This window comes from Bison bison, unplaced genomic scaffold (assembly GCF_000754665.1).
Source record: "Bison bison bison isolate TAMUID 2011002044 unplaced genomic scaffold, Bison_UMD1.0 scf7180017864294, whole genome shotgun sequence".
NCBI lineage: Eukaryota > Metazoa > Chordata > Mammalia > Artiodactyla > Bovidae > Bison > Bison bison.
Genome location: NW_011494866.1, coordinates 1198118 through 1211339, shown reverse-complemented (window position 1 = coordinate 1211339; position 13222 = coordinate 1198118). Strand labels below are relative to the sequence as shown.

The 13222-nt window shown below is 38.0% G+C and overlaps 1 protein-coding gene across 2 annotated transcripts in view; it reads left to right on the top strand.

Moving 5' to 3' along the window:
• IL1RAP (interleukin 1 receptor accessory protein) overlaps positions 1-13222 on the top strand; it is a 145303-nt gene that overhangs the window by 85380 nt on the left and 46701 nt on the right. For both annotated transcript variants that reach the window (XM_010850699.1, XM_010850700.1), the window contains exon 3: positions 10063-10348. In XM_010850699.1, coding sequence (XP_010849001.1) covers positions 10063-10348 — 286 coding nt within the window. The remainder of the gene's footprint in view (positions 1-10062; positions 10349-13222) is intronic.

The following is a 13222-nucleotide window of genomic DNA, read 5'->3' as shown; positions in this document are numbered from 1 at the left end:
CTGGAGAATGCCATGGATGGAGGAGTCTGGCAGGCTACAGTCCATGGTGTCACAGAGTCAGAAATGACTGAGAAAGGACATGCAGAGGCTCTACAGGGAAAGCCATGTCAGGATATGAGATCTATTTGGTCCCTCCCCACCTCTATCATATATAATTAGGCCATCTCTCAGGTATGTCTTTTATCTTCTCTTAGCTTCATTCACCTCATCTGTGAAATGAGGGTATTACCAGATATCTACTGGAATAGAAGGCTACAACCAGATCTAAGACCCATGTGTTTTGGGATTCTGTGATGATGTCCAAAATGCCTTTACTTCCAATACTGAGGGCCTACTTCTTGAATGAAGATTTGAAAGCAAAGACCTTGCTTTGTGCTACATTTTGTTTATATCCCCTACAACTCTAGGAGCCAAGCAAATATTGAGTAATAATGAAAATAAAGAGAGCGAAGGCTGCTGATTTTATGTGAATAGTAATTGGATATTTACATCTTCATCATGGATTAGAAAAAATTGCTTGGGGAAAAAACATAAAAACCAGCTAATGACTGCTTAGAGTTTCCCTAGTGCACTGTGTCACACTTGACATAAGCCAGTTTATTTATTGTCACAACAGCCCTGCAAAGAAAATCACTCCCTTCAGCCACATGAGGATGCTCATTACAGTGATTTTTTTTTAAAGAAAATAATGGAACCATGGTAAAGAGGCAACACACCCACAATCCATTCTTTAGCCTGCTCACCCCTGCTGCCACTTTGATGAGAGAAGCAGAGCCTTTTCTAGGCAGCTGTTAGATAATGCTATTCCATATTTCTCCTTATTATACGCAGCAGCAGGAAGGGCAGCTATGGGCCTTTCTTGGACATTAACTCATGATGATGAAGGGTCTCTTTGTTGGTACTCCAGACACCAGTTGGGGGATGACTTGATGGAGACCAAGAGTGAGCCTGGAGACCTTCAGCAGCTCTTCTAGACCTGAGAACTGTAAACATTTCTAGAGCACCAGGGCTTTTTCTCAAGTCCTCTGCCACAAGGAGAGCTGTGTAGAAAGTGACACTCATGTTCACAGACTGGGAGAAAAACAGCCACATGGCAGGTATTGAATAAAAACCAAACTGTTCAGAGACCCTAGAGTGCCGGTGCCAGACAAAGAAAGATCGTAACTCTGTGATCCTTCAGATGGTTTGATTTTGTAACTGTGAGTATCACCTGCTTTGGTGTATGTTTTAGATCTAAACATCACTGGTTTTGTTGTTTTCAACCAATTGTGAGATTTCATTGTCCTTTTTCACCTCTTATCTTTATTTTCTTGTTTGCCTGGTAATGACTTTCTCTACTTTTTTGTTGTTGTTTTAATTGTAAGGACTACCACTTCTAATTGATATAAAATAGCAGCCTTTAGGTCAGTGTAATGATAAGTGCTCAGTGTGTCAAGGAAGCGTTATATACTATCTGGAATAATACTTTTTCTAGCAGCAAACTCTAAACTGCAAAACTGAAGCTGTAACTTGTAGATCTTTACCCTCCCCCAACACACTTTCTGAATTTGGCGTTCTTTTCTTATCTGGCAAATCTTATCCTCTTGGAGCTAGTTCTTTTTTTTTTCAATCAAGAAAACTCCCTTCTTTAGTGGGAGTAAGGTATGTCTAATTATCTGGTCCAGGAAAGCCATCTGCCAGTTATTAGCTGAGTATTATTGAACAGTACAAGCATCCTGAGATGTCTGATGGGTGCTCAGAGCCTCTCCAGCTTTCCTCCCCCATCAGGAACTTGTCTCTCTCCTTGTGATGGCTTAGTTGACAACTATTAAATTTCAGCAACATTTTCTAGACCTTTGAGTAGCTCTGCTCTGAATAAAAATTATCTAAGTTTTAATCATCTTTTTTTTTTTCACTTAAATCATGCTCTAGGAAATGTAGTTTATAGATTTTTTTTTTCTGAAAACTGGTGGTTTATAATAAGACACTGCTAAAAAAATATCTGGATGGTTTAAATATTTTTTTCCACAGAGGAACAAAAGAGAATATATTTTTAAATGTAAATGTTAATCGGAGTCATAGACTGACAGGGTGGATACAACCTCAGAAATAGTTCAACAACCTACTTATTATAAGAGATGAAATAGGACATTGTTATCAATTAGGATAATGATCAGTTGTGAATAAGAAGATTCAAAATAAATTAATACTTCCATAGAAATCACCTAGGGATCTTGTTAAACTGTAGATTCTGATATAGTGAGGATATGTGGGGCCTGGAAGTCTGTAATTCTGACAGATTCTCAAGCGGTGCTAATGAGATAGTGGTCATGGACCACACTTCTAGCAGAAAGGATATTTCTTATGTAAAATCTAGAGGTAGAATATTCAGGTTTGATTAAGCTGCTCCATACTTCATTCACGGTCCCATCTCCTCTCACTTTCACCTTCCTCCATCTTCAGGGTGTGGCCTTTATTCTTATGGTCAATAAGGTAGTTTCAGCTGTCACTTTTCAAGTTTCCAGCAGCAAGATGGAAGAAGTAGGGTAGTAGCAAAGCCCAGGAAACATCCAGTATGTCAATGTTTCTCAAGGCAACTTTCTGAAATCTCCCACATGATGATTTCACACATATTCCATTGGCCAGAACTTAGTCCCCTGACTCTGTCCAGGTGAGACTGAAGCTGGAAAATGTAGCCTTTATTCTGAATGGCTGTATACCCAAGTGGAAATTCCCAAATGCTAAAAAAAGAAGGATGCAGGAACATGGTAAATGAGACATGTTTAACAGTTTCTACCACAGACCTGGAGAGAAGAATCATTTTCCACAGGTCACGCAGAGAATGGCAGTCTACATATGAATTGCAAGGGGTACATGTATAGAGCTTTATAGTTTCTATAGTACTTTTTATCCCTGCCTCACTCTGTTTTTCTTAAGTACTCTGTACTATTATAATCTTCATGTTTTGGATGTGGAAACTGAGGTTTATTATAGTTGAATGACTTACCCTGCCTATCTTTTTAAAAATTTCATACTTATGACTCTCTTCTCTCCCCCATTCCCTCATTCTTGATCCCTCTTATGAGATTCAGTGTTTTTCTTTGTTTCATTGGCTTATTACCTTCCGATGTACCCTATGCTTTTCTTACTTAGCATTTTTATTGTCAGTCTCCTTATGTAAGAAGGTATACTCTGTGAGACCTTTATTTAATTCACCAATGAATTCTAAACACCTGCTTCAGTACTTGGCTTAGGTGGTGCTAGTGGTAAAGAAGCTGCCTGCCAATGCAGGAGACATAAGAGACTCAGGTTCCATCTCTGGCTCGGGAAGATTCCCTGAAGGAGGGCATAGCAGTCTACTCCAGCATTCTTGCCTGGAGAATCCCATGGACAGAGGAGCCTGATGGGATACAGTACATATGGTCGCAAAGAGTCAGGCATGACTGAAGTGACACACACATGCAGGATGGGTTGCTCAGTAGTTATTTTTACTTGAATTAATACAGTCAGTGGGTATTAAAGTCTGCTTCTGAATCATGTTTGTTAACCCCAATGTTAATGCTCTGTGCATGTCTTCTCCCTCAGGGCTCCTGCTACGGGTTTTGTGTCTGACACTTCTCTATCTTACCTCAGGACTTGCCCACACTTAGTCTGTTGATTTACTTCTTGTCTTCATGTCACTCATTTAGTGTTGCTTCCCAGCCTAACCAGCTTGCTCACACTTTAGATTCTCTCTGGGTCACAGTTGCTGCTGCTGCTGCTGCTGCTAAGTCGTTTCAGTCGTGTTCGACTCTGTGCGACCCCATAGACGGCGGCCCACCAGGCTCCCCCGTCCCTGGGATTCTCCAGGCAAGAACACTGGAGTGGGTCTGGGTCACAGTACCAGGGTAATTTTCATGAGGCGCCAAGTATACTACTAGAAAAACAAAACTATTCAAAATTACCAAGATGGTTGTAAAACCAGCCTTGCATTAGACTGAGTCTCTGCCCTCAGACATAGGACTACTAGAAGGGGCTGATAGGAGTTTTTAAGGTGACTTCATCTATGCCGCATTCCAAGATAGGATGTTAAAAGGGCCTGGTTCTCATCTAAACTCAATCTCAGGATTGTTATTTCTACCTGCACCATGTATATACTATACTATACTATACTTTACAATACTACACTATACCATACTACACTATATGATACTATACTACACTACACTACTATACTATACTAATATAATGACTACTGTCCTGCTTAGAAGCCTGTTTTAACAGTTGGTTCATTCATTCTACCAAGTATTTTCTTTTAATTAATTTTGTGTCTATGTCTTTCTCTTTCCAACATTATTAATCTCTTGCTGGACAAAGACCCACTAAGATTTATCATGCAGATCCAGCTAATATATACTGAGCTCTTTACATGTCTCTAGACCTCAGCTTTCCATACAGCACTATACAATAGGCATATGACACATGAATCTGAGGGGGAAGCATTTTGTCCAAGGTTGTAAGTAAGTGGCACAGGGCAAATAATTACATATAGACATTAATTCCACCTTAGTTCTTCCAATATTTAAAACTCCTCCCCCTCCTTTTTTTCCTCCTATACTTGAGCTTCTTGATTTCTTAAATTTACAGTCTCTTTACTGTAGCACCCAACACAGCAGGCTTCCAGTAAATAGTTAATAAATACAAATATATGAGTAGCTTTCCTGTGGGAAATATCTTGCTTTGTATGTGTGAACATAGCTTTGGAACAAGCCTCCCAGAGCTATGTTCAGGCAGCTTTTATTTGTGCTACCACTCAGGCAAAAGTAGTCAATTAATCTTTCTGTCTTCATTTCCTGGCATGTAATGTGGGAATGGGCATGAAAGCCCAAGAGGGTGTTGTGAGATTAATTAGTTAAAATGTATACCCTGCTATATAAATGCTAATTGCTGTCAGGAGCGTGGGTTGATTTTCCAGTGGCTTGGCTTTGCACCTTCCCATTAGTCCTCTGTGCCACCAAGCCCCAGCCGTAAGAAATCCTTTGACTGAGGGAAATGATGACTTTATAGTCCTCCCAGCTTAGAGGGGCCAGCTTAGAGAGGACTTCCACTATGGAGTTCTCTGGGTGAGAAGGGACATTTTAAACAAAAAAGTAATTCTCTGTGCCAGTAATTTGTTAAATTCCCTTTGCTGTTATTAGAGGTACATCTATTTGCATAACAGCCATTTCCCCAGTATCTTCTTTGCCTGGTGCCTGCAGTGAATCGTATAATTAATTTGGTATTGCATGACACTCCTGTCCATTGTCATAGATTTTATTTTTATTTGTTCATTGAATAATTTAAAAATCTCTGACAAAGTTCCCTCAGGTGGCTGGCTAGGGAAAGTTAAAGAACTCTCAGAACTAATTTCAAATGGGTAAATGCCCCCCCAAAAAAACTCAATACTAATATCATTTTTACTAATGCTTACAAATACTAATATGTGTGTTTTTTGGTCCCTATTGTAAAGGAGTCTGATTCACTCTATAGATATACTCATTTGACCCATGAAATATTCTGTAAGGGAGATACATTGAAGATATAAGATGTCTTTTCCCCTTGACACTGTATTACATTTAATTTGGTTGAAAAGATATTCAGTGAATAAAACAGACATTTTTGTTAACCTGTGTTTAAATTTTACTATGTAAGGGCCTTTAACATATGTTGTTTTAAAAATAAGTCTGTTTGCTCTTGATTTATTATTATATTATGAGAGAAAAATTCTGGCTTCCTTTATTAGTCAATACTACTTGCTATAACAAACTAGTGTCTTACATCTCAGTGCCTTAATTGATAGAGATTTGGCTTAACTCTTTGAAAGTGAGAAACTTTCAAAGCTTTCCTGAGAAGCCCTGCTTTGACTGATGGCAGGAATCCAGGCTCCTTCCATGTTGTCATGCTGCATTTTTCGCAAATTCAAGGACTCCATGGAAGGGAAAGAGAAAGCACCAAAGATTATGCTGAGAATTTCAAGTTGTATAGTATTTCCGGTCCCTCACTGGCCAGAACCAAGTCACGTGGTCCCAACCCAATTGCCAAGGATGTGCAGGTTTCATACGGGCCAAGAAGAGAAAACAGAACTAATGAACATTTACCCAGTCTCTGCCACAGTCTGCCCTGGTGAACACCAAAATTTCATTTCAAACTTTGTTCTAAATTTGTCTGCCTGAGTACATGCTTCTGGTTTTGATTCTCTTTTTCCATTTCATTTTCACAATTAGCATTCTCTTATCTTTACCAAAAAAAAAATCCACCTGTCACTTATCATCTGTCTTGCTATTATTAATTATTGTTCAGGGTCATAAAGACTTCTTAGGGCTGGGATTTCTGTGGCAGTCCAGTGGTTAAGACTTTGCTTTCCAATGCACTGGGTGTGGGTTGGGTCCCTGGTTGTAGGGGCTAAGATCCCACATGCCTCACAGCCAAAAAATTCAAAACATAGAACAATATTGTAACGAGTTCAATAAAGACTTTTAAAATGGTCCACATTGAAACAAAACAAAGCAAAAGTCCCTAGCCAAAATAACAATTTAAAAAAGGATATGGGATCAATTTAAATTATGTGGGATCTTAGTTCATCATGTGGGATCTTAGTTCTCTGACCAGGGATTGAATTTGCAACCCCTGCAATGAAAATAGGGAGTCTTAACCACTGGACCACCAGAGAAATCCCTAATTAGTATCTTTTGGTAAATATTTTTATACTTTTCAATTGCCCTTCAGCATAATTGTTCACTGTGGTAATCTAATCAGATAATCCATCAGTTACAGTTTTTTTCCTTTGTTGGTGATCTCCATTTTCCTTCTATCTATACCGATTTACCATCAAACCCTAATGTATAGTTGCTTTCCTAGGATGTTCTGCATTGTTATCCTGGGAATCCCTTCCCCTCTCTCTTTAGTTGGATCCTTCTAATCCTTGATCTCATTTTTGCCTCTGTTGTTTTTCCTCTCTTTTTTTTTCTGGACACAAATTCCCCAGAAGCTTCTTGAAAAATAGTATAGGAAGAAAAATTACTGAGTCTTTATGTGTCTGAAAATGTTAGTTGGGTTTAAGATTCAAGATTGATAAAACATTTCCATAAGATGCATTGAGTCATTATCTTCTAGTTTCTAGTCTTGTTTTTAAAAGTTGCAAAGCCATTCTGATTCCTAGTCTTCCTAGTATGTGACTATTTTTTTTCCTCTTTCTTACTTGCCAGTAGTTTATATAATCTTTTCTTTTTTCGGTTATAAAAAATATTTTTGTGGTGCAAGTCTGTTTCCATCCACAGTACTGGAGCAATTGACAGCTCTTTTTAATTTAGAAGGTTATGTATTTTAGTTCTGAGATTTGTTTTTGCTTTGAATTATTTAATTGAGAGTTTTCTCCTTTTTTTTTTTTTTCTTTTGGGGATTCTATTAAGGAGATCTTAAGACTCCTGGACTAGTCTTCTAACTTTCTTGTCTATTTTTTATTTTTCTTTGTATTCTACTCTTTAGAAAATTCTCAATTTCAACTTCCAAACAAACCATTTATTAAAATGTACCTCTCTTTAATCACTTTTTAATTTTAATGAGATTTTTGTTTTTCTCTGAATATTCCTTTGTTGTATCATCCTGTTCTCGCTTGATGAATGTAGAAGTTTCCTTATCTCTCTGAGGATGTTAATGATAGTTTTGTTTTCAAAGATTTCTTGAATAATTTTGGTTTTATCAAATTTTTTTTACAATGTTTCTTTGGGTGTTACTGTTAATAGTAGAGATTTTTTTCAGATGTCTCCTAGGGCTGTTCGTATTTAAGAAGTGATTAGGAAGCTGATTAGAAATTCTAAGTGTGTATGTGGGGTTTGTTAATCTTGAGCTTTTTATGTTAAATGATATGGCTGTATAAGTCGTTTAAAAAAATTCTCTCTTAGTAAGATTGTTAGATTCTTTCCTCTGAAAGTAGTCAGGTTTCTAGAGAAGATTCATTCATTCTCCTGCCTGGAGTGTAAAGTCTGTTTACACTCTCCTGGCTGTTCCAATCCTTGAAGCTCAGTGAGAAAGGTTACTGAGTGCCAGGAGGGTGAGCTTGGAACAAAAAATGTCACTTTTAGACATACTCTTCATCTACTTCTCCTTATTTTACTATTGTATATATGTGCTTATTTTTAAGGTATGTGGTTGCATTTGCCAGGATAATATAGATGATTCATATTGGTAATAAGCAATCCTAATTCTCTATGACTTAAAATAGTAAAGCTTTTCCATACGCCATCTATATCAAGGGAAATAAGCTAAAGGAGTCTCAATGTCTATGTTTACATATTTGCTAAGGCAGAAGAAAAGGAAGCATAGTGAAACATACTCTGGCTCTTAAAACACTCACTACATGTGACACTTGGTACATCATTTTGGCCAAAGTGAGTCACATGGCATCCTCTTATTTCAGAAGGACATAAAAGTACAATCTTACAATATGCCTAGGAAGAGAGCCCAGAAATATTGGGTGTTAAGGTAGTAGTGATTACTTATCTTGATAGTGACACTTTCTCCTGATGTTTTTTGCATTCTACTTTGCAGATTGGTTTGTTCTCCAGCTTTCCTCTCCTCATTTAGGACTTTTCATTTAAATGGGCCAAACTGGTCACCATTTTGTCCGTTATGGTATTGCTATTGTCTTTTCTCTTATTATTGCTATTACTTGGGATAATGTCTCAAAAAATTAGTTTTAGTGAAGTTTCATTAAGGGATGAAATTAGATGCATGTATTCAACCTGACTTACTTATCTGAAGAAAAAAAAAACAAAACAGTGGTTAAAATGTCCTGTAAACTAAATGACCTAATTCTACAACTTTGCAGTGTGGGTGAAAATATATTTAAAGAACGTTATGATATATGTTTAATTAAAATATTTTAATATCAATTTGTCTTAATGTGAACAAAATGTTGGTCTTTCCAGTTCTTTTTTTGTATATTGGATTTTAAAAGGTGTTTCTAAATGAAGCATTACAGTTGTAAACAGTACTAATTTGTTGAGTCTTAGAAACATCAGTTTGTTAAATTTCCCAGAGATCTATTATTTATTTAGAGATTTATTACTTACTTACAAAACATTTTGCAAGTCATAAATCTTCAAACTCTTTGCTCTTATCAACATTAGTCACTGTTAGTTGTTTTATTAGCTATCTGTTACCCCCAAGATGTTGCCTAACAAATGATCACAAACCTCTTTTAATTTATCACTCATGTATTATTGCTCATGAGTCTGTAAGTTGTCTGGGCAGTTCTAGTAAGATAAGTTCAACTCAGTTGATGCAAGCTGGCCCTGCTCTTACATCTTTGATCAGCTGTGAAAAGGTCTGACAGTTCTGCTTCTGTAGGGTCTAGCTACCAGCAGGGTGCCTAAGCTCTACCCTATGTATCTCTCTCTTACTAGAAAGCTTTCCTGTGTATTGTAGTCGGTCAGATATGTGCAACAAGTGTAAAGTATATTGAATTTTTAAGATTGATTATAAAAAAGAATGTAAGTATAAAATATTAATATTTGTGATGTTTTAGATGTATCAAGTTTAATAAAATATAAAAATTAATTGTGCCTGCTTCTTTTTATTTCTTTAATGTGGCAATCGAGACATCTAAAATGATGTGGCAGGCGTTTTACTTAAATATGTGGCAGGCATTTTACTGCTATTGGACAGTGACGATTTAGCCCCCAAATTCGGAGACCAGGGGAGAACTAGGGGGCTTCTCTTTTCAGTTAAGATCTTATCCTTAGAATTGCCTTTGTCCCCAGAGGAGTGAAAGAATACATGATTTCTTGTCCAGGTGAGATTCTCCCTCATACCTTGTTGGATTCAACAGGATCAAACTATCAGATCACACTGTTATCCAAGAGATAGTCAAAAGATGATGAAAGAATGAGAGGAAGTCATTTCCTTACAGCACAGCTGTCTATTATAAGCATTTGTTAGAAAGAGGCTAATTAATATGACCAGAGAAGAGAGTCCTGAAAAAGGTTGGGGGTATCTTAAGGAGAAGGTATGTTCTTTGGAGGTGAGATGATTCAGCTGCCTTTTCTTTCTTTTTGATTATTCCAGAACGCTGCGATGACTGGGGACTAGATACCATGAGGCAGATCCAAGTGTATGAAGATGAACCAGCTCGTATCAAGTGCCCACTCTTTGAACACTTCTTGAAATATAACTACAGCACAGCCCATTCAGCAGGCCTTACTCTCATCTGGTATTGGACCAGGCAGGACCGGGACCTGGAGGAGCCAATTAACTTCCGCCTCCCTGAGAACCGCATTAGTAAGGAGAAAGACGTGCTCTGGTTCCGGCCCACGCTTCTCAATGACACGGGAAACTATACCTGCATGTTAAGGTAGGCTGACGCTTGTGGTGTCTTTCCCTTTTTGCTTCTGTTCCTGAACCCTTATCCAAATGATGTGAAGCTGGGGAGGAGAAGAAGGAAGCATTTATCCAGAAAGAGTTACTCTTCACCTCATTGGCTTAGCTGAGATTAGCTGAAAGAGATGTACAGAGAGAAAGGTTGAGCTTCTGAGAACATTCTCCATTGGTGGTTCCTTTTCAAACCAGACATACATCAGAGTTGTCTAGAGATGGAGGTTTATTCATATGTGAACAGGGCTGGCAGTAGAACCTGTTCATGTCTGTTATTCTTGGCAGTTTTTTAAGTGCCTAGAACAGAATAAGGGCTTCTTTGGTGGCTCAGCTGGGAAAGAATCCACCTGCAATGAGGGAGACCTGGGTTCGATCCCTGGGTTGGGAAGATCCCCTAGAGAAGGGAACAGCTACCCACTCCAGTATTCTGACCTGACGAATGCCATGGACTATATAGTCCATGGGGTCACAAAGAATCAGACACAACTGAGCAAAAGCCTCAGCATGCCATATAGATGAAAGAATATTTGAGAAGCATCAAATGCACTTAAAACAATGCTTTTCAAACTTTTCACTAAAATTTCCATATAAAGCAAATGAACACCAGATCTCTGGGAATCTAAGAATATAATCCAAAGCATTCTACCATTACTGCAAATTTTATTACAAACCCACGTTTTTTTCTTCTGAAGGTTCATGTAGATTCAGCATTTTACTTCATAGTATACCAATTTTTCTTTTACAACAGATTAATATTGTTTTTGCTCTGAAAAAAAATCTTGAAAAAACTGAGGTTCCTCTGAAGACTTACCATTTTAAGGCTTAGTTCTTTGACTCCCTGAGGTCCCCTTTTAGCTTTCAGGCTTTACTTTGTTTTTTAAACTCCCATCTAGGTTATGGGAGTATTTTAAAACATTGTTTCCTACCATTTAATAAATATATTTGTTTTTCTAGGCTTCCATTACAAAATACTGCAGATTGGTGGCTTAAACAATGGAAATATGATTTCTTATTGTTCTAGAAGCTGGAATTCCCAGATCAACGTGCCAGCATGGTTGTTTCATTCATCGCTGTTTGGCTTGTACAGGAACATCTTATCCTCAGGTCTTAGCATCTTTTCCCCCCATGTCTTCTGTGTCCCAGTCCTCTCTTCTTGTAAGAGCATCAGTTTTATTGGATTAGGGTCCACCCATATCAACTTGCTTTGACTTAATTTCAAGACCTATCTCCAAATACAGTCTCATTCTGAAGTACTCAACTTCAACATATGAATTTGGAGTGGAGGACACAACCTAGCCGATAATAGTAGAGCTGGATGACATAACAATAACAGAAGAATAGGTAATCCCACATCTTTTGAATGTTGTCTCTCATGGACATTAACTGTTCTCTGGTGGAGAACTATAATTATATTTTGATAAATTTAGCCAATGCTGTGATTTAGTGAAAAAGCACTTCTTTATCACAAAAAAAGCCCACATATTAATCAATGTGACCTTGAAAGTCTCTTGTTACCTCTTAAGTCCATTGAGGCTTTCACCCCTTCTATTTCATTTTATTAGATTGAACTCTAGACTGGGTTTACACTTCCAAGGAGCTCATGTGTCCATTGTTTATGTTCTAACACAGCTTTGGTATCTATACCCACAAAATGAGAAAGTTGGCCTAAATGTTCTTTGAGCCCCTTATTATCTTTGACAATTAATAATCTAGTAACATTCCATACATGGACCTCAGCAAATACCTGGGAACAGGTTGTCAGTAGCTTTCTGGTTGACCTTTGTCTCTGCTATGCATTCTAGTGTTTCAGTACCTCTATTTCTTTTTCCTTACCAACCTACTACTTCTCTAGAGCTCTCTCTCAAACATTTTCAGCCTTCTTTTCATTATAGGAGCAGGGCTTATGATCCTCAAGGTCTGAGTATATCTTTACTGTTATCAGTTTCCAGACTGCCATCTCTTCAATTCACCTTCTGCCTGTCTTCTACATCTTTAGAGAAAATTTGAATTGAACTTCTCTGGTGGAGGCATCAGAAGCCTCCTATAATCCTGTGGCACTTCTTAAACTGAGAATGACCTTAAGCTGAACCATGTGAAATCATAGGATTGATGTCATTAACACCATAAAGCTCAGGTTCATCCTCTAGGATTTTACTGTTTGTATTCTTGCTTCAATACCTCTATTAAGATAACATTCATATTTGACTTATGAAGATGGAAAAGTTAGTCTAACCATTGTTCATCTCTTTATTTTTATAGTCAGAAAATGTACCTTATTAAGCTGAAGTTTACCTTCTGTAATGTCCACCTATGGAACACTTTATCTTCTTGGAAGACCTTTTGTTATTTATAGGCAAAGATCATGCTTGCCACTCATTCTTTCCACCTTATTACCATTGTCATAAATCAGATCATATCAGATCAGTCACTCAGTCGTGTCCAACTCTTTGCGACCCCGTGAATCGCAGCACGCCAGGCCTCCCTGTCCATCACCAACTCCTGTAGTTCACTCAGACTCACATCCATCGAGTCAGTGATGCCATCTCATCCTCTGTCGTCCCCTTCTCCTCCTGCCCCCAATCCCTCCCAGCATCAGAGTCTTTTCCAATAAGTCAACTCTTTGCATGAAGTGGCCAAAGTACTGGAGTTTGAGCATCATTCCTTCAGCAGTTCACATACTGCTGAATGAGCTTTAGCATCATTCCTTCCATAGAAATCCCAGGGCTGATCTCCTTCAGAATGGACTGCTTGGATCTCCTTGCAGTCCAAGGGACTCTCAGGAGTCTTCTCCAACACCACAGTTCAAAAGCATCAATTCTTTGGTGCTCAGCCTCCTTCACAGTCCAAGTCTCAC